Source organism: Rhinatrema bivittatum, chromosome 4 (genome assembly GCF_901001135.1).
Source record: "Rhinatrema bivittatum chromosome 4, aRhiBiv1.1, whole genome shotgun sequence".
NCBI classification, from domain to species: domain Eukaryota; kingdom Metazoa; phylum Chordata; class Amphibia; order Gymnophiona; family Rhinatrematidae; genus Rhinatrema; species Rhinatrema bivittatum.
In genome coordinates this window covers 169,661,534-169,686,473 of record NC_042618.1, presented here as the reverse complement: position 1 = coordinate 169,686,473, position 24,940 = coordinate 169,661,534, and the positions used below count along the sequence as shown (strand labels likewise).

Genomic DNA, 24,940 nt, shown 5'->3' with positions numbered 1-24,940 from the left:
TAAGCCTGATAGGAAGGAGTTGAGGCACAGCGGCAGTCTTCATTTTCTTTCCTTCCCAGTCTGCAGGATGTCCTCCTGCCAGCAAGGGTGGGGGGAAGGGAGGTCAAAGAAGTGCTTATTTGTTGCTGCTGCTTTCCCCTCTACAACTGAAACTGCACAGGGCTCTGAATTTACTGTAAGAGTCTGAGCTGTCTGCCTCCCAGTCCCTCCCATTACAGCCTCCGGGTGAAACATGGGTTCATGTTGGGAGACTTACTGCTCTGTTTAGATGAAGCTCTTGAATAAAGCCAGCATCTATTATTGACAACCGTCCCTTTGACTTTGGACACCTACATTTGCACACATTGCTTTCTTGTACTCTATCCTTTGGATACGTGAACTCTTAACTCCTATCACTGCTTTTGAAGGTGATATGCCACAATGAAGGGAACTGTGCCAGGTGTGCCACCACACAAAAAAGGTTGAGAACCACTGTCCTAAGTTATACACAATGCATGACTTGCCCAATGTCACAAGCAGCAGATTGTGGAGAAGCAGGATTCAAACCTGGTGTCCCTGTTTCTCAGCCTGCGGCTCTTAGCACTTGGCAACTCCTCCACTCATGGGGCAGGTCAAAATTAGTACACTAAATCTTATTAACTTAGGGGCTGATGCAAAACCGTGCGCTCAGCCAAGTGCATTGTTTAATCCATGGTTCAATGCACGTTTTGGATGTGCATCCACAACCCCTTATGCTTTAAGGGGATCAGCACGTCCAAAACACATATCCAACCCCCTACAAAACTAATAGCACTCATCACATGCAAATGTATGTTGATGAGGCTATTAGCTAGCTAGTCTCCCCAGATCCCATCCCCCCCCCCCCAAAAAAAAACAAACAAACGTGCATCCTTCCCACACATTTCTACGTTCAGAAATTAACATGCCCTGAGCAGGCATTAATTTCTAAGCAGTCCAAAAAAGTGTACAGAAAAGCAAAAAATACTGCTTTTCTGTACATTCTCCAACTTAATATCATGGTGATATTAAGTCAGAACCACCAAAAGGTTTAAAAAAAAAAAAAAACGTGTGTGCCGGCCATCAATTGAGCGTCCCATTTTCCTAACTCGTGGCTGTACACAGGTTAGGAACACAGACACTCGTAAAATTGAGTGTCTGTTTTCCTAACCCGCTGACCAGTCATCTCTCCTGAGCACCCGCTGCCAAGGAGGCGCCAGGGGCGCACATTTGTTCCTAGCATCTCACTGGCAACGTGACCCCTCATTTAAATATTCGATTTCGGGCCCAGGAGAAGTACTAGGCGTGCGCTAGGAAAGTGGGCGCTCAACACTGAGTGCCCGTTTTTCGCGCTGAATTCTTGCATTGGCCTCAACACGTTTTTCATTTATGTTTTGTACCAGACAATTGGAGAAATTTTTAACAGAAGGACCAATCTCTTCTTTATAAGTTATCAGTAAGTTTGATTCTGAACACGTCAAGAATTAGTTGAACCCAGAACCTCATATATCATAGTCGCTAACAAAAACAGAGTCCCAGTGGGGGGGGAGCACTGACATGAAATATTAAAGAACTATCTGCTGGCAATAAAGTTACAACAGAACTTCTAGAGTTTAAAACTTTTGTGTCGGCCTTCCAAAGCACAACGAAAAATAAAAGTTTAGTAATAATGCCCATCAAATATAACTTCAAAGTGCATCAACATTTAAAAACATTATCTACCACAAAAAAGTCTTTGAGAAAGATTTCATCAAGGCATGTGACCATCGATGAACCATGAGGATCTGAGTAGGTCTTAGATGATCATGTGATGTGTCAGACTCAAAGGCCCTTATTCAGTAAAGATTACCTTCAAGCAAAGAATGGGAAGAAAAAAAAGTTATTTTGAATGAGACCCAAACTCCCTTCCAACACATGCAACTGTTTGTTTAAAAAGAAAAATAAAATACAGTTTTTACAAACAAATCCTCAATGCTACAGATGCCTTGTGGTAACAGGATGCACAGAGGGTTAACGAGGATTACATTCTTAATTCAGGGAAACTGGGAGGGCTGCTAATTGGCTGAGTCTTGGTAAAGAATTCTGTCCCCTCAGCATTTCCCACAAGCTGTTTAGGGAGCTGCCTATTCCTGCAAAGGTTCAAAAGCTTCTGAATTCTTTACAGACTGTCCTGGGCAGTGAGGGCTTTGACCTTATACTAAGCCGGTTGTAAATAATGAGCAATAAACCTACACGATCTACTTTGCTTATTTAAAAGCAAATAAATCTAGCTTGACTACTTGGTGAATTTGTTGTGGAAACCACCTCCCCACATTGTGCAAAACTAAAAAAGGTTAAACTCTGTTTTCTTCAAAGTGGGCACAGAATTGATTCACTCTTTAGTGCACCTACCTCCACAGCTTTATTACTGGTTTTCTGAAAGCAAATAGTGAACTCAAAATTAAATTACAGTAGTACATAAAAAATGCCTTCACCTGAAAACCTAAGTTTCCATCAACCTAGAAGGAGAAACTCAGATTTTTACAACCCTGTACAAATATGTAGTCTCTGGGGTCATAAATGGCAGAACATGTCAATCCAATCTGGCCACAGAGCTCCGAAATCCACGTTAAACATACATCCTTATAACACTGCTTAATAAAGACATTATCCAATATGTATCCGGTAGCCCTAAAAGCAGCATTCTTTTTCATAGTTAAAAAAAAAAAAAACCCACTGGTTCACTCTATTTTAGTTTGGTTTTGGTTGTCTGCTCAGGACGAGGCCACCTGTAAACTATCAGACTTGTACATTCTAGAAAGGGAATGGAACACCCAAATATTGCTTTCTTACGACCTGAGCTTGTGCTGAGTGCTGCACATAACCCTGAACAGGTCAGAGCTATCCCTGAACAGTATTTTATCATCAAGTGGAAAAACTGTTCCCACATACATGGGGCAAACCTAAGCAAATCAAATATGTTTGTTTTTCTTTGGTTGCTTGACTGCTATGTATTCTAGCTATCTTGTTTGCATTTGGAGAAGAACTCACAACCCACGCCCTTCACCACAGAATGAAATGACAAGACTGCTACTATGGAAATATGAAACAGTCATAAGCAGAAGGCTGGTGACACCATAATGAAAAAGCAAGGAATAAGGACTGTCAAACTGAACTGGAAGATGTCCATCTATGGTAGAGTTCTGCAGAATACTTTGATGCCACAAATGAGTGACACAAGCTATACTACATAAAGCTGCCAAAAGTGGTGGGAGAAGAACCAGTGGTAAGTTACATCTGGTATCAGTGAGCAGATTTTTAGGGAACCTTCTCATCCCATCTTAATCCCCATATTCTCTAAATTTATAGCTACAAAGCCATTAATAAACTTGGCTCAGTTTATACCATGTAACTCCAGTTCTACCCACCTCCACCCCAATATTAATAAAATCAACTGGCAAATAGATTTTTGAAGCAACTACCAAGCTCTCTTCCTCTGCATCTTAGGAAAGCTCTATTTCCAGTGATAATCAAGAGATTTTGGTTTTTAGAATGTGTTTGATCACTTTGTTGTAACTGCATTTAATAAGTTATTTTGAATATTTGCTAGTCACTGGGAATGAAATCTAAACCCTATAGATAGAACCATTACCTAATAAAAACAGACATCTAGGTAATGCAAAATTGCTAAATATAGCCATCCCTATTTAAAAGGATGATATATTTATCTTGTATTCTTGATCGTTATTAACCAAAACACATTTGGATTTCAATTTGCCCCACCTGACTGTTGTAGGTTGACACTGTTTCAGTACATTGAGTTCCTGTTCCATCACCTACAACTTGTTTGTTAACCTTTATTCCTGTGTGCTTCTAATAGCAAAGGCTTTCTTCTATGGCCTGCTAATAGACTATGGTCAATCAAATGCTCTTGTCTCTTATTTCTAGCATTTAAGAAATAGGTTTGAGTATAAATTAGTAACTCCCTGTATTCAAGAAATAACTGGTATGAAAAACTATTTTGTTTTGACAAGATAATGTGCACTCTCCTTCATGCAATAGCTTGCCCAAGCTGAACAAAGTACAGAAAGTAGCAGTACCACCAAAAATTTTAGCTCATTTAAGCTGGCAGTTAAATTAAAAGGAGTGTTAATGGTTTTTCTGTACTGACGTATATTTTATTCTTAAATTGTTTGAAGCCTTTGAAAGCTCCCTCTGTGTAGTCAAGCCCACCATTATGGATCAAAGCAAACTAGAGCTTGCATGCCCTGATGCAAGTGAAGCAGAAATATAGCATGAACCAAAGCACGAACCCAGGTATAGGTTTGCGCTGTATTTTGGTCCTGTGCATTTGAAAAAATATAAAAAAGAAAAATAATTCTAAGAGAAAGAAAAGCTAAGAAAGACTCAAGGCACAAGTCAATACTTTCAATGCACTTAAAAAAAAAAACTGCCTACTACTGCTTTTAAGAAACATTTGCCACTAACAGCTGGAGAAAGGGGAGGTCTCAACATACTTAAATAAGCAAAACACAGAGAGAACCAAAAGGTGAGAGGATAATGAGCTAGCCAAATCTGTAACCAGGAATCAAGGCAATACAATACACAAGAACACCTACAGAGCTGGTTAGCAGGCTCAAACTTTTCGCTGCTTAAGAGCCTCTCAAGTTTGACAGTAATCTATCATGCTTTATTTAGAAACTGCACAGCAATTTAAAATCTGAAATGAAAAATGTCATTAAATGATTGGTACTCCCTTTTGCAAACCATTATGCTATTTGCATACTGTTCCTTGCAATGCAAGTTACTTGAAAAACACACATATGTGCCTTTGCCAAAACACGTACAGTGTTGAGAACAAAACATTAAGTAGTAGCACGCCACTTCCTGTGGTAATTTTCACTCCTTTTTTGGAAGCCATAGTGTCAACTACATGCTTTCAACATTCATAGGCATAGAATGCTGTTATACCCATACAAACCAAGCTATTCAGTCTAAGTAAGAAACCCTGCCACTGCATTATGTTCTCCTGTTAGAAAGGGGGAAACAACTTCAGGCTATTCAATTATTCGATTAGTCATCTGCTATATAGCAGACGCAAAGAGGTCACAGTTCCAAATGGAATGCCTAGTTTTCTGTGAATATGCTTCTTTTCAGTAAAGAATGCCTCCCTCTTGGAAAGCATAGGAAATCCTTTCCATTATAATGGAGAAATTACCTGATAATTTTGTTTTCCTTAGTGTAGACAGATGGACTCAGGACCAATGGGTACAGTGTACTGATAGCAGTTGGAGACGGATCAGATTTCAATCTGACGTAAGCCCTAGTACATATACCCCTGCAAGAAGTGCAGCTCTTCAGTATTCTCCTCGAAAAGCATTGTGTACAATTCTGGTCGCCGCATCTCAAAAAAGATATAGTTGCGATGGAGAAGGTACAGAGAAGGGCAACCAAAATGATAAAGGGGGGATGGAACAGATCCCCTATGAGGAAAGGCTGAAGAGGTTAGGGCTGTTCAGCTTGGAGAAGAGATGGCTGAGGGGGGATATGATAGAGGTATTTAAGATCATGAGAGGTCTTGAACGAGTAGATGTGACTCGGTTATTGACACTTTCAAATAATAGGACTAGAGGGCATTCCATGAAGTTAGCAAGTAACATTTAAAACTAATCGGAGAAAATTATTTTTCACTCCACGCACAATAAAGCTCTGGAATTTGTTGCCAGAGGATGTTGTTAGTGCAGTTAGTGTAGCTGGGTTCAAAAAAGGTTTGGATAAGTTCTTGGAGGAGAAGTCCATTAACGGCTATTAATCAAGTTTACTTAGGGAATAGCCACTGCTATTAATTGCATCTGTAGCATGGGATCTTCTTAATGTTTGGGTAATTGCCAGGTTCTTGTGGCCTGGTTTGGCCTCTGATAGAAACAGGATGCTGGGCTTGATGGACCCTTGGTCTGACCCAGCATGGCAATTTCTTATGTTCTTATGTGGATATATGCATGACTGAATAATCTGAATAACTTGATTAACTTTATAACTTGGTTAACTTAATTAATTTGAACCAGTTGAATTGGTTATAGCTAGAGACCGCCAGTGCCCTCAACCGAGAAGCATCGACACCTGGTAGGATGGGTGTACTAGCTGAAGGAAAGCATGGCTTACCCGTGAATCACTCACTCTCGGGGATGGTCACCCGAGAATTCCATGAGTAACGGCAGCCGTGGGTAGGATGCTGAGTCCATCTGTCTACATTAAGGAAAACGAAATTATCAGGTAAGTAATTTCTCCATTTCCTAGTGTGTAACAGATGGACTCAGGACCAATGGGATGTATAAAAGCTACTCCTGAACCGGGTGGGAGGCTGCACGTGATCCACTTAGTACTGCCCTTGCAAATGCTGTGTCCTCCCAAGCCTGAACATCCAGGTGGTAAAACCTGGAGAAGGTGTGGATGGAGAACCATGTTGCCACCCTGCAGATCTCAGTGGGTGACAGCATCTTGGTTTCCACCCAGGACACTGCCTGGGCTCTAGTAGAATGGGCCTTGACTTGTAAAGGCGGTGGCTTGCCTGCTTCTACGTAGGCCGCCTTGATGACTTCTTTGATCCAGCGGGCTATGGTTGCTCGTGAGGCCGCTTCCCCTTGCTTCTTCCCGCTGTGAAGGACGAATAGATGGTCCGTCTTTTGTATGGATTCCGACCTTTCCAGGTATCGGCTTAGGAGCCTGCCGACGTTGAGATGGCATAGACTTCGAGCCTCTTCCGAATTCTTATGCTCATCTGGCGATGGTAGCAAGATGGTTTGGTTGAGATGGAAGTGAGACACCACTTTGGGGAGGAACGACAGAGCTGTGTGTAACGGATGGTTCCCGGGCTGAGTCTGAGGAATGGCTCTCAGCAGGACAGTGCTTGTAGCTCGGATATATGACAGGCCGAACAGACTTCCAGCAAGAAGGCTGTCTTCAATGTTAATAGTCGGAGGGACAGGCCATGGAGAGGTCTGAAGGAGGTTCCTACTAGGAAATCTAGGACCAGGTTGAGGTTCCAAAGAGGCACCAGCCTCTTTAGTGGTGGTCGGATCTGCTTGACTCCTTTCAGAAAGCGAGAGACATCCGGGTGAGAGGCTATGGTGCCGCTCTCGCTCTTTGTTCCGTAGCATGACAATGCGGCCACCTGTACCTTGATAGAGTTGACAGACAATCCCTTCTGCAGGAATTCCAAAATCTCAGGAATTTTGACTCAGCGTGGTATGATGTCGCGGTCCTCACACCAGGCTTCGAATAACCTCCAGATCCTTATGTATGTTAGGGATGTGGAGAACTTGCGTGCTCGGAGTAGGGTGTCAATTACTGCCCTCGAGTATCCGCTCTTCCTCAGGCGAGTCCTCTCAATGGCCAGACCGTAAGAGAGAATCAAGCTGGATCCTCATAGAGGATCGGTCCCTGTTGGGGCAGATCTCCGTGTGGAGGTAGCGGAAGGGGGCTCCCTGTCAGCAGTCTTCGCTGGTCTGCGTACCACGGTCTTCTTGGCCAGTCCGGGGCCACTAGATGTGCTGGTCCCCTGTGGTGTTCTATCTTGTGGATGATTGCGCCCAATTGGGGCCGCAGCGGGAAGGCGTATAACAGAGTCTCCTGTGGCCAGGTCTGTACCAGGGTATTGATTCCCTGGGACTGGAGTTCCCGCCTGCGGCTGAAGAAACTGGGCACTTGGGCGTTGGACAGGTTTGCCAGGAGGTCCATGGTTGGTGTTCCCCAACGGTTTACTATCAATTGGAATGCTGTGGTCGACAGCTTCTGTTCTCCTGGGTCTAGACTTTCTCTGCTGAGGTAATCCGCAGCATTGTCTTTCCCAGCGATATGGACAGCCGAAATCTCTTGAAGATTCGCTTCTGCCCATGACATTAGGAGGTCTATTTCCAGAGACACCTGTTGACTTCTGGTTCCTCCCTGACGAGTGATGTAGGCCACTGTTGAGGCATTGTCAGACATTACTCTGACCGCTTTGTCTCCTTGAGTGCTGCTCCTCCCTCCACGGGATAGTAGTGCGCTTCGAGACCGCGCAGACCATGGCATCCACTTTCGGACATGCCAGGAGATCTTTGGCGGCTGGGACCAGAGGGTACATGGCTGCCAGAGCCCACCCCCCTTTGAACGTAGTTTCCGGGGCATCCCATTCCAGGTCAATTAGTTGCTGGACGGCTTGTAATAGTGGGAAATGACGGGAGGTCTGACGGAGTCCCTCTAGTAGGGGGTTCGTCTTAGGTTCCCCCGAGGCACTTGTGCCCAGGATAGCAAGCTCTTTTTAAGCTGTGTGTGACCAGGTCTGGAAGCTCATCCTTGGTGAAGAAGCGTCTCATGGTTCAGTGGGGCTCTGTCCCCGGGAGTTCCCCTTCCTCCAGGGGTTCTGAATCCTCATCTGAGTTGTACGTATCCCCGAAGGTGGGGCTTCTGGGCAGTGGGATCACTTCCATGGGCATAGAGGGTCCCGGGATGTTGAGGTCCTCTGGTGGAGCCTGTGGCCATATTATAGGAAGCCCCGGTTGCATGTGAACGAAGGTATACAGACCTTTGAAGAATTCCACCCAAGAGATAGATGCTGGGTCTAGACTAAGGGGTGCCGTGTCCCTGGGGAGCCCCGTTTGAGGCTGTGGAGGCCCTTGAGTTGGATCCCCTAGGGCCTCTTCGTACTGTTTACACAGGGCTGTGGCCTCCTCATGCTGTGCAGCTCTAATGTGGCATGCTGGGCAAAGGCCCTGAGCCTTGAGTTTCTTTTCCAGTGGTGCCATGGCTTGTGCGTGTAAAATACAGTTGTGCGCGTAGGTTTGGTGCGCGCTATCATGCGCATAGATTGAAGTTATGCGCAAGGCACAGTAAGCGCGTGGCTATGCACGTCGCTTGTGCGCACGACATTGTGCGCGCAAGGTATGTGCGCATGGATCGGAATGGCGGACAGGGCGGCAAACAGATCAAAATGGTGACAGCGACCACGCGGACAATATGGCACCCACCTCAGAGGGTCTCCACGTGGGAGGACCCTCGGATCTGACCTGGGTCTAGCCCTACTAGGGCAGATCAACCCGGTGACACTGGTCCCAGCTGGCAACCTGTGCAACTCCTCGAGCTTTGGAGACCGGAGACTTTTAAATAGATTTCTACCTTACCTTGACTCGACGCTTCCCGGTCTCATTCCAGGCGGTCTCTGGCTGCGGGGGGAGAAGGAAAATACCTTCACTGCCGTGCTTGAAGTTGCACCCGCTGCCTCTCAGCCTCACCCGATGTCGGGGGCTAGGCCCCCGCCGAGGATTGGCCGCAGGACCCAGGCTTACCTCCGAGGAATCGCGGAAGTCACCTTGGGAATTCTCAACTGGGGGAGGGACCCAATGGGTGTCACCGCAGGAGAGCGGGGCTCGTCTGCAGAGGTAAGATTTCTTATTTTTGTCTTTGGTAAAATTACTCTAATGCTGTGCGAGCGTGCATAGGGTCCCTAACTGCTATGGAGATGGAAAATACTGAAGAACTGCACTTCCTGCAGGGGTATATGTACTAGGGCTGACGTCAGATTCAAATCTGATCCGTCTCCAACTGCTATCAGGAGTACACTATACCCAATGGTCCTGAGTCTATCTGCTACACGCTAGGAAAAACATGTTACAAATATATTTCGGTGTGATTTCAAACTACAGTGCTCACAACAGCAAGGCACTTGGTTTTGCTTTTACTCAAGTTACTAACTGTTCTTGAGTACATAGCATATCACACAGCTCTGCCAATGCACTTTGCTTGTGACCAAAATCACATCATACTGCTCCTCTTGGGCATATCCTGTTCAGTAATTGCCAGTTATTCCCAAAACAAGTATGACAACAGAAGACTTTAGACTAAGTTAAGAAAAATCACAAATTCACTCATGATCTAAATCAGATATATGTTAGCTTTGGAAAAAAGGTTAAAAGCCAGAAAAGATATACCTAACCCCCTTAAAGATTACACTTGCAGAAAGTTTCTTCACTTGCTACAGGTCTCACAACAGTGCAATACTGAGCAAGCAGCCTAGTAAAGGCATAAAGCCCTCCAATATTCCCCTATACTACATAAAGGTAATGTCAGCAGATAAAAGTCCAAATGGTCCATCCAGTCTGCCCTGCAGGTTGCTCATGGTAGTAACTGCCACATTGTGCAGGTTATCCCATGCCTTCTATTAAGGGCTCTAGCTGCCGCTCCATGCAATCAGCCCTATGCCTTCTGTTAAAGATAACTGCCACTTCATGCAGGTTATTCCCATGCACCTTTTTTTTTCATTTCCAAAATCTATCCCATGACCTTTTGAAATTATTTAGTGTTTTCATTCTCATCAGGGAGGGAATTCCAGGCATCCAGCACCTTCTCTGGGAAGAAATATTTCCTGATATTGGTTCTGAGTCATCCCTCTTGGAGTTTAATTTTGTGACACCTAGTGCTACAGTTTCCTTTCCAACAAAAAAGGTTTGAAGTTTGTGCACCATTAATACCCATCAGGTATTTGAAGATCTGTATCATATCTCCCCCTGCACCTCCTCTCCTCTAGGGTACACACATTCAAATTCTTCAGCCTCTCCTCATAAGTTTCCACACCAATTTGGTCATCTCTCTCGGGAAAGGTGACCAAAATGTTAATACAAAGAAAAAATAGAACTCAAGATTCAAGAGGAGCAAGAACTTACAATCCTCTGAAGCCTTCCTGCAGGCTTTGTGTGAGAATTTTCATGTCACTTCTGTTTGTGCTACTGCAGCAGCTGTACAGATACAAGGTAAGATCAGATGAATCAGATGGGAGAAGTGGGATTATGTTGGTGGAAGTTGCCAGCTTCTTTTCCTCCAGTGACTCCAATTACTAAAGAGACATAGAAAGCTGACTGCACTGGCAAAAGCCTGCAAGGGGAAAGCCAACAACTGTGCTTCCACCTCATTTAGCGTGATCACTCAAGGTTTGCTGTGAAATTACAGAGGACTTCTGAATCATGGTGCCTGGGAGAAAGCAGTTATATATGGGGGCGGCATACTGATGCTTGTGCAATTTCAAAAAATATTTGAAGAGCAGCTTGCTGAAAGCATCGCATCAGAATGAGATCAGAGCTCTCGGGGCAGTAAAGCCGACAGTGATGATGGCAGATGCCCACGCATTGCTTACACCCCCTCAACTGAAGAGGCGTCTTGTTCCCTCCACCTCTGTATGCTCAACTTTTCAGACCTACTTTAGCAAAAAGTGATCTATCTTTCTTCACTAGAGGGCTAAGAGCAACTTCTATAATAGCAACAGAGAGGCCAGTGTGGAAGAAATACCAGGTACTGGTATTTCTACAGTATACAAGCAGTGTATTCTAGAAATTTCAATTTACATTGTTTTCTCTTGCTCTGAAACTGTACAGCAGGGGGAGGAAACAAGTCCTGGAGTGCCACAACCATGTCTGGTTTTCAAGACATCTCAATGAGCATGCATGAGATATTCGCATACAATGAAGGCAGCAAGTAGAATATACCTTATGAATATTCATTGAAAACCAGACATGGTTGTGACACTCCAGGACCCCTGCTGCAGAGCTTAAATGCGCCATAACAAAAGATAAGCAGTCTACTTCATTAGTTAATAAGGAAGCTCAAATACTGCAATTTAGGCATTAGAAAGTACCACAGACTAGTAAATGTATCTGGCTCTATCAAACCACACTGGCTAAAATTAAGTTAAAACGTACAAAAATGCAGCCACACAGAAAAGATGAAGACAAACAGGAAAAACACCACTATTTCAGCGATGTAATCTTAGATGGACAACAAATCTGTTTTACCTCACAAAATTCAAGATACAGATATAAAGATATTCATATTTTTTCCCTGAAGCAGGGATGCTTTCCTTTTTTTTTACACAGCGTCACAGCAACCAACTGCACTACTGGCTTCAGGAGGAACAGCACAGCAGACATCTTTGAAATGACAGGAATTTTCTCTCCAAAAGACAATTAATAAAAAAATTGTAACACCTTTTTAAAAGGAGAGTTCAGTACTTCAGGGTTTCTTTTGGATTACAAAAAAAGGGGTCAAAGTTTCCAACTCAGCTTAAATTGAATAAAATGTTCTAGTAGCTAGCTTGTTGCTACCCAGACTTCTTACAATTCAGACCTCCCCACTACTTCTGTTTTAGGAAGGTTGCTCTCTCTGCCACGCCCCACCAAAAGGTACACTTTGCTTAAAAACAAGTTACATTAATATGATGTAACAGCCAAAGTAAACACAGCAAACGCATCACATGGTTAGGACAAACATGTGTCATAACACTGCCATGTAGGCAGAGTCAAAGTCACCAGCAGCAACAAATGGTGGGAACGGTCTCTCAATGTTTTGACCCAAAGGTCTGACCTATCAATTGTTCTAGATGAAAAAAACGGAAAACAGCAATCCAGAATTTACTTTTATCATCAAGAAAAAGCTTAACACAAAAATGAAGTTATTGTAATAAATATAAGTGACAAGAGACTTTCCATTTACAGCTATAAACACCGATATGTTTAGAAGTCTATTTATAGAAAGTTATCAGTTAAGATTTACAGATATTTAGAACAAAAGCTAGCAAGTTTTCACCTCCTAATCTCTGCATTTTTCCACTGAGGGGGTTAATGTTGGCCTTTTGTTAATCAGGATGGGAGTCTCCATTTCAGGAGACAAGAATAAGCATGTGTCTGGTCGAGCCACCCTACACTGCAGCTACATTCTGGAATTTTTGCTGTAAACATGTCGGTAAAATCTGCATCTGGGGAAACCTTGGAAGAAACCTAGTTTCATTGGACTCCTAAGGAAAACAACGAATACTTAACTCTTTAAAAAAAAAATAAAACTACAAATGCTACAGAACTCAGAAAAAAAGCATGCGAGGAACGTAAACTGGTCTCACTACTTTATCTCCCTAATATCAGCTCTTAACATTCTGATTCAACACCGTTTTAAAGAAAAACAAACCCTTAAACGCCATAAAGCCATTTAAGAAGAAGGTTTTAATGCTCTACAAACTCCGTTCTTAAATCGCTAACAGGAAAAAGTTTCAGGATGCAAAACATTTCTGATTCTATATATAGAGGCAGACGTACAGCGCATCAAAAACAAACATCACCCAAAACAACTCAAAACCTTTACTTTCCCATCGGGAATAGTGAAATAAATGCAGAACACTGGTGCTGTATCAGTCCGAGATAAAAATCTGTAGCAGTACAAAAGAAAAGCCGCCGAGGGGGGAAATAACTACCCAGCAAATCAATACACAGCCCTCGCTCCCACTTGCCATCCAGCAGAAGCGCGATCCCTCGCAGCTCCTGCAGGTTAATTCCTCCGCACGTTCCGAAGGCGCTAGCAGACAGGAAGAGAAGAGCCCAACAGCTGCAAAGCAATCCGGAGGCTCCCCTCCGGCACAGAATCAGGGAGCGATACCGAGCCAGCGGGAAGCGAAGGGGGCCAGTAACGCACATAACACGAGTCCCGGAGGCAGAGGGCCCCGCTGGGCTACCGTCCGCGCGGGGCCGCACTCACCTTGTAGACGGTCTCGGTGAGCCGGTGCACCTCTTCCGAGCGCGACATGCTGGGAGCAGACAGCACCATAGACCGAGGCGGCGGAGCCTAACGAGCCGTAAACCAAATAAGATCTAGGGCGGCCGCCGCAGCCCCGACGCCGCCTTATAAACTTCCCCGAGCCCGGCCCCTGCCACCTCCGCCCACGCCGTCACCATGGCAACCGCCAACTTCCGCTACTTGCAGCCCTCCCCGCACACCCCTTCGCGCCTCCTTATTGGTGAAAGGGCTTTGCAACAGGAGTCAGGATTGGATGCAAACTGGACACCCGCCCAGCTTCTTCTGCCAGGATTGGTGAGGCACGCTGTCCGTCCCGCACATGCACAGGAGAGGAGAGAAGGGGAGGGGAGGAATGTGGTAGGGTGCCCGGCGCCCTGTGACGTCAAGGCTTCGGGGGGGTTACTGCGTCACTCACTGTCAGCGCAGTGGGCACGTGCGGTAGCACCGGAACCCCCGCAATGGCTTGGTTGGGGCTAGAAGTTACCAGCAAAGCTTTGTTGTGAGCGTTTGTGTACATTACGACAGCCCTTTTAAATGACAGGTACACGGCTATGCCTGTTGTTAAATGCAGAAATCTACACTAGCTACAGTAAATGCAGGCAGGGTAGAATTAGACTTATAAGACTGAGAAGGCAAGAAAGATGATATGGAAGGCGAATAAACAGAAATACCAGACTTTTGTTATTCACTGCAAAAATAAATGCTAGCTATGGCAGTGGGCTAGATACTGCATCATTTACTGAGGAACACATTTGCACACACAACTGGCAAAGCGACATGGAGAAAATAAAAAAGTGACAAGAACCAAAACACATCTTGTCATGAGGCAGGCTGGCGGTGTTTACAACTATTGTCCTCCACCCGCTTTTATCTGTTATCCACCTTTGCAAAACGTGTAGGTAACAAGCTAAAGCTATATAGTGAATTCTATTGTATTCTATTCAGTTTTTATATGGCGATTGTGATAAGCATATCAATACATTTTTAAAAAGTCCCTTTTACGTGTGATTCTTTGAGATTTGAGACGGGTCCTGGATGAGCATAATACTGCACCGATAAGTTATCTCCTTGAAGCAGTCTTTCAACGAAAACGGCAGCTGATGTTAGGTTTTCTTTGTCTTATATGTATTGGACATGTTTATCACAATAGAAATATAAAAAAATGAATGGAATACAATAGAATTCACTATATGCCTTTACGTTGGCATCTACATGTTTTGCAAAGATAGATGATAGATAAAATCGGGTGGTGAACAATAGTGCCAAACACAGACAGGCTTGCTGACACCTTAATTACCTTTATGTATAGGTACCTTATGACAGATGTTTTTTGCTGCTTGTCTTATTTGCTTGAATTGTTATGGGCAGTGTTTCACTCTTTTCACCCTTAAAACTGCATGTAGACCAGGGCTTCCCAAACTGGATGGGGAGCCAAGTGTGGTCACAAAACCTTCACCTGAGCTCACACATGCTTCAAATAGTAGCACAGTGTAGGCACTAGCATTAGTAGTTGTTAGGATTTGTAAGTTTGGGGGCCCTGGGCCGAGGCTGGAGATGGTACCACCCATGGGGAGGAGCCCCATCGTCAGCTGCTAGGCGTGCAGGACAGCAGGTACTGGAGAGAGAGCAGAGGGAGAGGCACTCAGACACATAGATGCCATAGGGTCTGTGGAGTGAGGTATACCCAGGAAGAAGGATCCCTCTGTAGAGATGGTACAGTAGTGGTCCGCAATGAGGTTTCCTCAGTAGAGAAGATATGGTAGTGGTCCGCAGAGCAGGGTACACCGATGAGGGTTTCTCAGAGATATACGGTAGTGGTCTGCAGAGTGGGGTACACCGATGAGGGTTCCTCAGGAGAGAGAATACGGTAATGGTCCGCAAGTGAAGTACTCACAGTGGAAGTAGTGATGGGTCCTCAGAGGGCCGATGCAAGTAGGGCCTTGCGCCTAGGCCTACTTGCCAGCTGGCTTAAGAGTACACAATGAATGATGTCATCTGGGGGGAATTCCCCCAAGATTCCCGCCCTGACGTGAATAAGACTGGCCCGGAAGCGCGCACGCCTAAGGAGCTCCGAGGGCAAGATGGCGGTCGGCAGCGTCCACGCCATCCAGGGAGGCCCGGGAACAGGGACGGCTAGGCCGGCGATAGCTGGCGGAGGCCGCAAGTCTTCCTAGTGGAGTCAGTGCCGTGAGGCAAGAGGTGAGCAATAGCGGTCACAGCCACCTGCGACCGACGGGTGTAACAGTAGTGGAAGTCAGAGAGGTGTTTTTACGCCACCACACTTTTACAGGTCCTGCAGTGGCACTGCCCTTGCATGAGAGTTTCTGTGGTAACAGGAAGCTCTGTCTGAGGAGAGATCAAGGCTGCTGAGAGGCCTGTGGATCTTTCATTAGCTCACAGACCCCCAATACTGATAGTCCTTAGCAATACTGCTGCTGTTTGCAGATCACTATTAGGCCTGGGATCAGCCATGAGAAGAGGGGAGGGGCTGGATGTGCATGGGCTGGAGAAGGTTGCCACGCCTCTCTCCTCATCCACCACAGAACCTGCCCAAGAAAAAAATGTTACCTCTTGCATCGGCCTACCCTCTCCACCAGTTGTCATCCATCTTTGGCCCAGTGTCCAAAGGAAAATGTCACCTGGCAGGATGAAGGTTGGAAGAGGAGCTGTTTGAAGGAAGAGAAGCAGAAGTGGTTTAAGGGTTGGATAAAGTGGAGAGGGATTAGCTATGGAGGGTGAGAGGTGGGAATAACAGAAGAGTACCCATGGGATGTAAGAGGAGCTGGAGGTGAGAAGGAATCAGCTGGGGGGAATGTGAGAGAAGAATTGGAAAGGAAGAGGCGAGGTTGGGAGATGAGAGAGAGAGAAGGGAGTAGGGGATGGAATGACAGAGGGTCAGTTAAGTTATAAGAAGAGTTTGAGGGAGAGAAGATTAATTGGGGTATGAGAAAAGGTCTGGAGAGGATGGACTGTGGAGGTAAGGGGAGTGGAGGTTGACAGAGTGGATCAGCTGGAGTGCGGGGACAGTGAGGAATGAATGTTGGAGGGGGACTGCACCCTGCTAATTTATTTTGGTCATCCTCTAGGGTTATGTGAAATAGGCTCACAGTAGCTAAACGTTTGGGAAGCCCTGATGTAGACAAAAACCAGATAGGACACATCCTAGGTGCTCAGATAGGTTCTGATTGGGCAGCTGAAGGATCTGGTCAACAGATGGGTGACTACAGGGAAGAAGGGGGTTAAGAGAGGCTATTCTTCCCTCCCCATGCATTTTAATGATAATTGTTTTTGTAACTTTTTTATTTTGTTTTTATACTTGCCTATTTTTTTTTCTTAGGCACCCCTCTTGAAAAAAATTTTTTTGTGGGCAACCCAGATAGGTCCCTTGGAGAGAAGAGGAGTCCTCAGGGAATGAAGAAAGGCAGATGTTCTTTCTCCTCATAAAAATGGTACCAAACAAGAAAGGTGAAACTATAGGCCAATTCATTTTTCCACCACTGAGATAAGACTAAAGGAGACTGTACTTAAGGAGAGGGTATTGAAGTACCAAAAATCCAGTGGGTTACAGGATCCCAGGAACCATGCCTTTAGTAGAGGAAGATCGTGTCAAATAAATTTGATCAATTTTTCTCTTTGGATGACTAGAGAATTAGAGAGAGGGCATGTGCTGGACATGGTTTACTTGGATTTCAGCACAGCTTTTGATAGTAGCCACATCAGCAGCTTATAAATCAAGCAGCATATTGGTGAGCTTCAAGCTGGTGGACTAGAGTAGAAACTGATTAAGTGATGAACCACAGAGGGTACTGATCAAATGGAATTTACTCTGAGAAAAGAAAGGTGAAAAGCTCAGAGATTGGGCCCGGGGTCATTCCTATTTATTTTCTTTGTGAGTGATACTGCAGGAGTTGTCTTTTTGTAGATGATATAAAGATCTGCAACACAGTGGACATGCCTGAAGGAGTAAGAAGGAATGAGATGTGATTTAAAAAAGCTTGAAGAGTGGTTGGCTTCTTGGTAGCTAAATTACAATGCAAAAAAAGGTGCAGATTTATGCATTTGGGATACAGAAATCTAAGGGAGCAAAACTTGATAAGGGGAAAAAAAAACACTGATGTTCACAATGCAGGAAAGAAACTTCAGGGTGATTATACAGGTCATTGATAAGATCACACCTGGTCTATTGTGTCCAGTTCTGGAGGCCTTATCTCCAGAAGAATATAGAAATAATGCAAGATATGCACCATTCTATATCAGAAGTCCTATGAGACTTAAAAATCTGAACACGTACAGTTGTAATCATCATTTTATATAACCCTGGCAGAATTTGTAAGATGTGTAGCATTTTAAGAAAACATGAGTGATCAGACAAAAAGACATCTGCTATTTTTAATGTGTTTTAAATTAAAATTTTATGAGTCACAGAATAACACAATCAATACACCATAGGAATAAAGAGAATAATAAAATGGTCCTGTTCAAAAGTTTGCATACCCTTGCATATTTGGGCTGATAATATACACTATAGTTGACACACACAGGTTGAGATGGCATTGAAGGGTAGGTATCCACACCTGTGCCTTGCTAGATTGTATTTAGTGTCTATGTATAAATAAATAGTCAATTAGTTTCTTAGCTCTTGAGAAACCCTTGTACACTTCATCCAGGGCTGCACTAACTTTGGTGGTTACTGAAGAACTGTCAAAGGATCTGCAAGCAAAGGTAGTGTTGTGAATAAGCTGTTTTAGTGGACCCTTGGGCCGGCCTGCGGGAGACTGGAGAGAGATGGGCTATAGTCTCTGCTTGAGGGCAGGCCGGGAGGCAGGTACCAGGCAGGCGATGGACGGTGAGCTTCACCCAGGAAGCTGGTACTCCCCCGGGAGGAGCCCGGCCGCTTGGGACTTAGGGGATTCACCCTGGAAGCCGGAGCTCCCCCGGGAGGAGCCCGTAGGAGCCCGGCCGCTGGGACTTAGGAGATCATGGAAGCTGGAGCTGAAGCAGACGGGCAGGGATCCGGAATCAGGCAGGAACTGAAGCAGGACAGGTACTGGATCCAAGCTGGAACTGAAGCAAGACAGGTTACTGGGACCAAGCTGGAACTGAAGCAGGACAGGTACTGGAACCAAGCAGGAACTGAAGCAGGACAGGTTACTGGGATCAAGCTGGAACTGAAGCAGGACAGGTACTGGAACCAAGCAGGAACTGAAGCAAGACAGGTTACTGGGATCCAAGCTGGAACTGAAGCAGGACAGGTACTGGGACCAAGCTGGAACTGAAGCAAGACAGGTACTGGATCCAAGCTGGAACTGAAGCAAGACAGGTTACTGGGATCAAGCTGGAACTGAAGCAGGACAGGTACTGGAACCAAGCAGGAACTGAAGCAGGACAGGTTACTGGAACCAAGCAGGAAAGGTTATTGGAACCAAGCAGGAACTGAAGCAGGACAGGTACTGGATCCAAGCTGGAACTGAAGCAAGACAGGTTACTGGGACCAAGCTGGAACTGAAGCAGGACAGGTACTGGATCCAAGCTGGAACTGAAGCAGGACAGGTACTGGATCCAACCTGGAACTGAAGCAGGACAGGTACTGGGACCAAGCTGGAACTGAAGCAGGACAGGTACTGGATCCAAGCTGGAACTGAAGCAGGACAGGTACTGGATCCAAGCTGGAACTGAAGCAGGACAGGTACTGGAACCAAGCAGGAACTGAAGCAGGACTTGGACACAGAAGTATAGCAAGTCTTAGGCAGGAACGGAGTTGCTAACGCAATAGCACACTCCGGGGCTCGGAGCAACTGGGAACCGCAAGGAACCCCGTTGCAAGGCAAAGTTCTGGGCTCCACGGCGGCCTTACATAGGCCACAGCGTCTGACGTCAGGGGTAAGGCGGAGCCTTCAGTGGCGGGAAAAGGCCCTCATAAGCGTGGCTCCTGCGCGCGCGCCTAAGGAGACGGCGTCCAGGAAAGGTTTCTCGGCGGCGTCCCCCCCATGGGGACGCCGAAAGAGGCCGCAGGCTCTCGGAGACGGAATGGGACCAAGGAGGTGAGGGCCGTGTCGCGACCGTCGCAACCAGGACCATAACAGGTAGTTCAACTTTATAAATCAGGAAAAGGATATAAAAAGATAGCCGAAGATTTGAAAATGTCAATCAGTATTGTTCAAACTCTCATCAAGAAGGGGAAAATGATGGGTTCTGTTAATACCAAGCCACGGTCATGTAGACCAAGAAAGGTCTCTGACAGTTGCCAGGAAAATTTGTCAGGATGCAAAGAAAAACCCACAAGCAGCTAACCTCTACTGAAATACGGGCTTCTCTGAAACAAAGTGGTGTGGGTGTTTCAGTGTGCACAATAAGGAGATATTTAAACAAAAATGGGCTGCATGGTAGAATTGCCAGAAAAAGCCATTGTTGCACCAATGCCACAAAACAGCCCATTTATAATATGTCAAACAGCACCTAGAGAAGCCTCAAAACTTCTGGAACAAAATAATTTGGAGTGATGAGACCAAAACTGAACGTTGTGGTCACAACCATAAACGTTATGTTTGGAAAGGGGTCAACAAGGCCTATGAAGAGAAGCACGCTATCCCTACCATGAAGCGTGGAGGTAGATCTCTGTCATTTTGGGGATGTGTGAGCTACAGTAGCCCAGGGAATTTAGTCAAAATTGATAGCAGGATGAATGCAGCATCTTATCAGAAAATATTGGGGAGAATTTGCATTCATCAGCAAGAAGCTATGCACGGGGCGTACTTAGAGTTTCCAACATGACTATGATCCGAAACATAAAGCCAAGTCGATCCTTCAGTGGCTGCAGCAGAAGAAAGTGAAGGCTCTGGAGTGGCACTCATTGAGCCACTTTGCGGAGTTCATGCTAGACAACCAAAGAATTTACAGGACCTGGAGGCTTTTTGCCAAGAGGAACGGGCAGCTTTACCACATGAGAAAATAAAGGGTCTCATTCACACAATACACAATATTAAGAACTAAGAGTATGCAAACTTTTGAACAGGATCATTTTATTATTTCCTTTCTTGTTATGTTTTGTTTAATAATTGTGCTATTCTGTGATGCATAATAGTTTAATCTGAAACACATTAAAAATACAGACGTGTTTTGTCTGATCACTCATCTTTTCTTAAAATGCCACACATCTTACAAATTCTGCCAGGGGTATGTAAACGTATTAGTACAACTGTATACCCTAGAGCAGAGGCGAGACTGGGGAGATACAATAGAGACATTCAAATACCTGAAAGGTACTAATAATGCACAAGAAGCAAATCTGTTTCATGGGAAAGGAAATTCTAGAAGGAGTAATGATATGAGGCTTTGAGAAGTAGACTGAAAAGCAAAGCCAGGAAATAATGTTTTTACAGGGTGGTAGAAATGTGGAACGCCCTGTAGGATGGATGATACAGCTAAAACAATAACAGAATTTAAGAAGGCATGGGATAAGCACAGAAGATCCTTGGTTGCTAAAAGTGGAAAGACCAGAAAGTTTGTGTTGTGTTGGAGGTGGACCCTTGGGCCAAGGTGGGGGTCGATGCAACCCATAGATAGGGACCTATGGGTCCTCACTGTTGGCAGGCAGAGTGGGCTGATGGACAGAGGCCGCTGGAGCTTTACCTATACCAGCCCTCGTTCCCCGCGGGTTGAGCCTATGGGTGCTGGGGCCGGCAGGACTTAAGTGGGCCTCTGTATATGGTTGAGGTAGAGATTGGTTCAGCCCAGAGACAGCAGGTGAGAGATGGTACAGTCTTACTCTGGACAAGGTTGTGTCCTGGAAACTCGAGCGCCAATGGAACGGAGGCACTCAAGCAAGAGCAGGCCAAAGCCTGAATAAACCACGTCCAGGGAGTAAGCCGGAGAGGCGTTGAGAAACAGGCTTGAGTCAGGGCTGGCAGCAATCCGGAGGCAGTGGCAAGCAAGGCTGAGGTCTGAACACGGAGACAGTCAATAGCGTAGTCAGGCGAAGCAGAGATCCGGGCTTGGAGAGAGACAATAGTGTGGTCAGGCGCATTACTGCCTTTGGATATACAAACTCACCTTTTAAATACTGGCTATAGTACCACATGGCACTGAATGCGTCATCTTTTTGAATAGCTGTGTGTTTGAATATTTAATTCATTTGTTATTTGTTCACAATGCACCATCTCCCGGGGAAGGGGGAGGGGTGAACTATAGGGGGGATGTCTGGATGAATGTTTGCGTGTGACAGGGATGGTTGGCAGGAGGGATGAGTGAGGGGAGGTGTATACAAATTGGAAAATGGGGACGCATATGCAGTTGCAGCATTGTTTTCCTAACTGTTTTATCTTATGGCTATGTTTTGTGCCTGCTTTGGGCTACTATTGATTATCCTGTCTTGAGGCTGCTGTAGTTGTATTTATGCGTTCTCAAGAAAAACGATTTTGACAAAAAAAAAAAAAATAGTGTGGTCAGGCGAAGCTGAATCGAAGTCCCTGTAGGCAATCCAATGACTGGAGCTAGGCAGGAACAAGGAGACAGGAACCAGGAACAGACTAGGAACAGGAACGCAGGGACGAGACAAATCTCTGAGAAGCAACGAGAACTCGACCTGCTACGAGACCTGTTGCAAAGGCAACGCTAGGGAGCAGAACCTGCGCTTAAATACTGTAGCAATGTTGATGTCATCATCCGGGGCCGGGCTAGGTTCCCACCGCAGTCCCTACTTAAACATCAGTGATGCGCACACGTGCGTGCACCTAGGGAGGGGCGCGGTGCGAGTAGCAGCGTCTCTCCGCGGGCCACGCAGAGAGGCCCGACGAGAAGTGGTGACTGGACCAGGAACGTCAGGGACTGAGGCAGGGCCTGAGGCACCGGGAGAGGCCCGAGGACGGAGCTGACAGCCCACCGCCGCCAGCGAGGAGGAACCAGGAGCTGGAGTCACTGTAGAAAAGTGAGGGGGCCATGCTGTGGGTCTGCCGCAGACGGCACGCGTAACAGTTTGACCTAGCGATAATTTAAGTGTTTAAAGCACTGTATGCACCTGATTCAGCATTGAGTATTGGGGCTGCTAGAATGAATGGCAAAGTGGTTAATACAAAATGTTAGAAGTCATAGTGCAAACACGAGCATCCACATAACTAGATCTGTCTGGCAGGCTACGCAGGGGACACTGCCTAGTAATGGTAGCTAATTAAATCAAACTGTAATGACAAATTAAACCAGCAGTTGGGTCTGACTGAAAAGCTACAAATTCTGTAATAACTACAAGTCCTAGTGGAAATAGGCGTTCACACAGCTGGGTCTGTCAGGCTACACAGGGGATCTAGGAGGATGGATGTTCAAGCAAGGGCCACACTAGTATTGTTGGTTATTTAAATTATTAGAGAGTCTTGGAGTTAGGCATGGGAAAGGTAGGTGCTGGTGAGAACCAAATGGGGATCTTGTCTGCTTTTATACCTAAGATGGAGTACAAAGGAGGAAGACAAAAAAAGATTATCTTGCATATGGAGAAAGCTTGCAGGTGGTTATACTCTGTGGCTGATAGCTGAAATGTATCCTTTATGTGGACAGGCAAGTCAATCTTTTTGTGTTGTCGACTACTATGTTACTCCTTTAACTATGTCTGCTGTTGTATAGCTACATTTGCTACTGTATTTGTATATAACTATACAACAGCTATGTCTGCTGTTGTATAGCTACATTTACTACTGTATTTGTATATAACTATACAACAGCTATGTCTGCTGTTGTATAGCTATATTTGCTACTGTATATTAAGGTCCCTTGCCTGCTGCTCTCTTTCCTGTGCATCTTCCTCTCGCACTTCCCAGTTTTATGTCCCTGTTTTTTGTAACTGCTCTCTTCCTATTTCGTTCTCCCGAGTTAATTGTAAACCGGCATGATATCTCTGATGATGGTCGGTCAAGAAAAAACTACAATAAACATGTTACTGAGAGGAAAGTCTCCAGATTAATTAACTTTGTCAACATTTGCAAATCCAAATATCGAAAGGGCTGCAAACCCCCAGTCTTACAGTGGGGCTGATGCAATACAGTGCGCTGTGTATAAATAGGAGATAAATAGGCGCTAATCCACCCCCTAATGCAATAAAGGGATTAGCGCCTATTTAACATGTGTCCGACGTGGAGTGAATGGGATAGCGCTCATCACATGCAAATGCATGTAAATGAGCCTATTACTCATTCACTCCAAATGCAAAAAAATAAATGTGTCTCAGACGCACATTTATCGCTCAGCTATTAACGCCTGCCTGGAGCAGGCGTTAATAGCTGAGTGCACTGAAAAGAAGTACAGAAAAGCAGGAAAAAAAATGCTTTTCTGTACTTCTTTTAAAAGTTAAAAAAAAACCCAAAAACTCAGCCGTCTGCATTAAGAAGACCGACGCAGATATGCTCGGCGTTGGTTTTCATAAACGGTGGACTGCAGTTATGAAAACCGACACTGAGTTTATCGGCGTCTGTGTTCATAACCGGCAGACCGCCGGTAACCGCTAACGCGACCCCAATTATAATATAGCATGGTGCCCCCCCCTTGCGGGCGCCATGCGCACATTAAGAAAGCAGGCACTGACTTTTCAGCGCCCGCTTTCTGTGCTTTTTTTTTTTTGCATCGGCCCCAGTGATTGGGGTTAGCCCAGTGATTCTCAACCCAGTCTTTGGGACACACCTAGCCAGTCAGGTTTTCAGAATATCCACAATGAATATGCATAAGATACGCTTGCATACAACGGAGGCAGTATATGCAAAACTATCTCATTTATTGTAGATATCCTGAAAATCTGACTGGCTAGGTGTGTCCCAAGGCCTGGGTTGAAAACCTCTGTCCAAGCCATTGAAGAATAGGGAGTGAAAGATACTTCAGACTGAATCTTTCAATATACTTTGTTGGAACTCCCATAGCTCATAGACCTTGAGAGCCCTATTATAATGTCAAAGCATAAGACCTCACTTGGACATAGCTTAGTTTGCTTCTGCTCCCCTCCCTTCCCCCTGTATAGTACCATACTGACTCTTGCTCTGATTACTACCGGTACTCATGTCTCCAACCCACACACCTGCCCTTTCCCAACAGTCTCCCCCTTATTGTCCTCACCATGTAACCTTCTCCTCTCTACCTAGCATTCACAAACTATCCACCCATGGCACACATATCAGCATCTGCAACACACACACACAATCTCGCTCTCTCGAAAAGTAATAATAAAAAAAAATATCACTGATAGTTTTTCTTATTTTTAAATATTTTGCTGGGAAGGGGGAGGGCAATACTCCCAAATCACCTTGAGCAGTTGGTTTCTGGATCCCTCCTCATTCATGGGAGGAGGGAGCTCCCCAGTGCTCCCCTCTGGCTTCTGTGACACAGAGGGACAGCTGCTGCTCCTGCT

At 45.3% G+C, this 24,940-nt stretch overlaps 1 protein-coding gene across 4 annotated transcripts in view; it reads right to left on the bottom strand.

Annotated features, from left to right (window-relative positions):
- Positions 1-13,701, bottom strand: part of BAIAP2 (BAI1 associated protein 2) — a 248,898-nt gene extending 235,197 nt beyond the window's left edge. For 2 of the 4 annotated variants that reach the window (XM_029599205.1, XM_029599208.1), the window contains exon 1: positions 13,525-13,701. In XM_029599205.1, the coding sequence (XP_029455065.1) occupies positions 13,525-13,593 (69 nt within the window). In that variant the 5' untranslated portion in view covers positions 13,594-13,701. The remainder of the gene's footprint in view (positions 1-13,524) is intronic. The other 2 variants (XM_029599207.1, XM_029599206.1) reach the window with 1 other exon arrangement.
- Between the last annotated feature and the right edge of the window lie 11,239 nt (positions 13,702-24,940).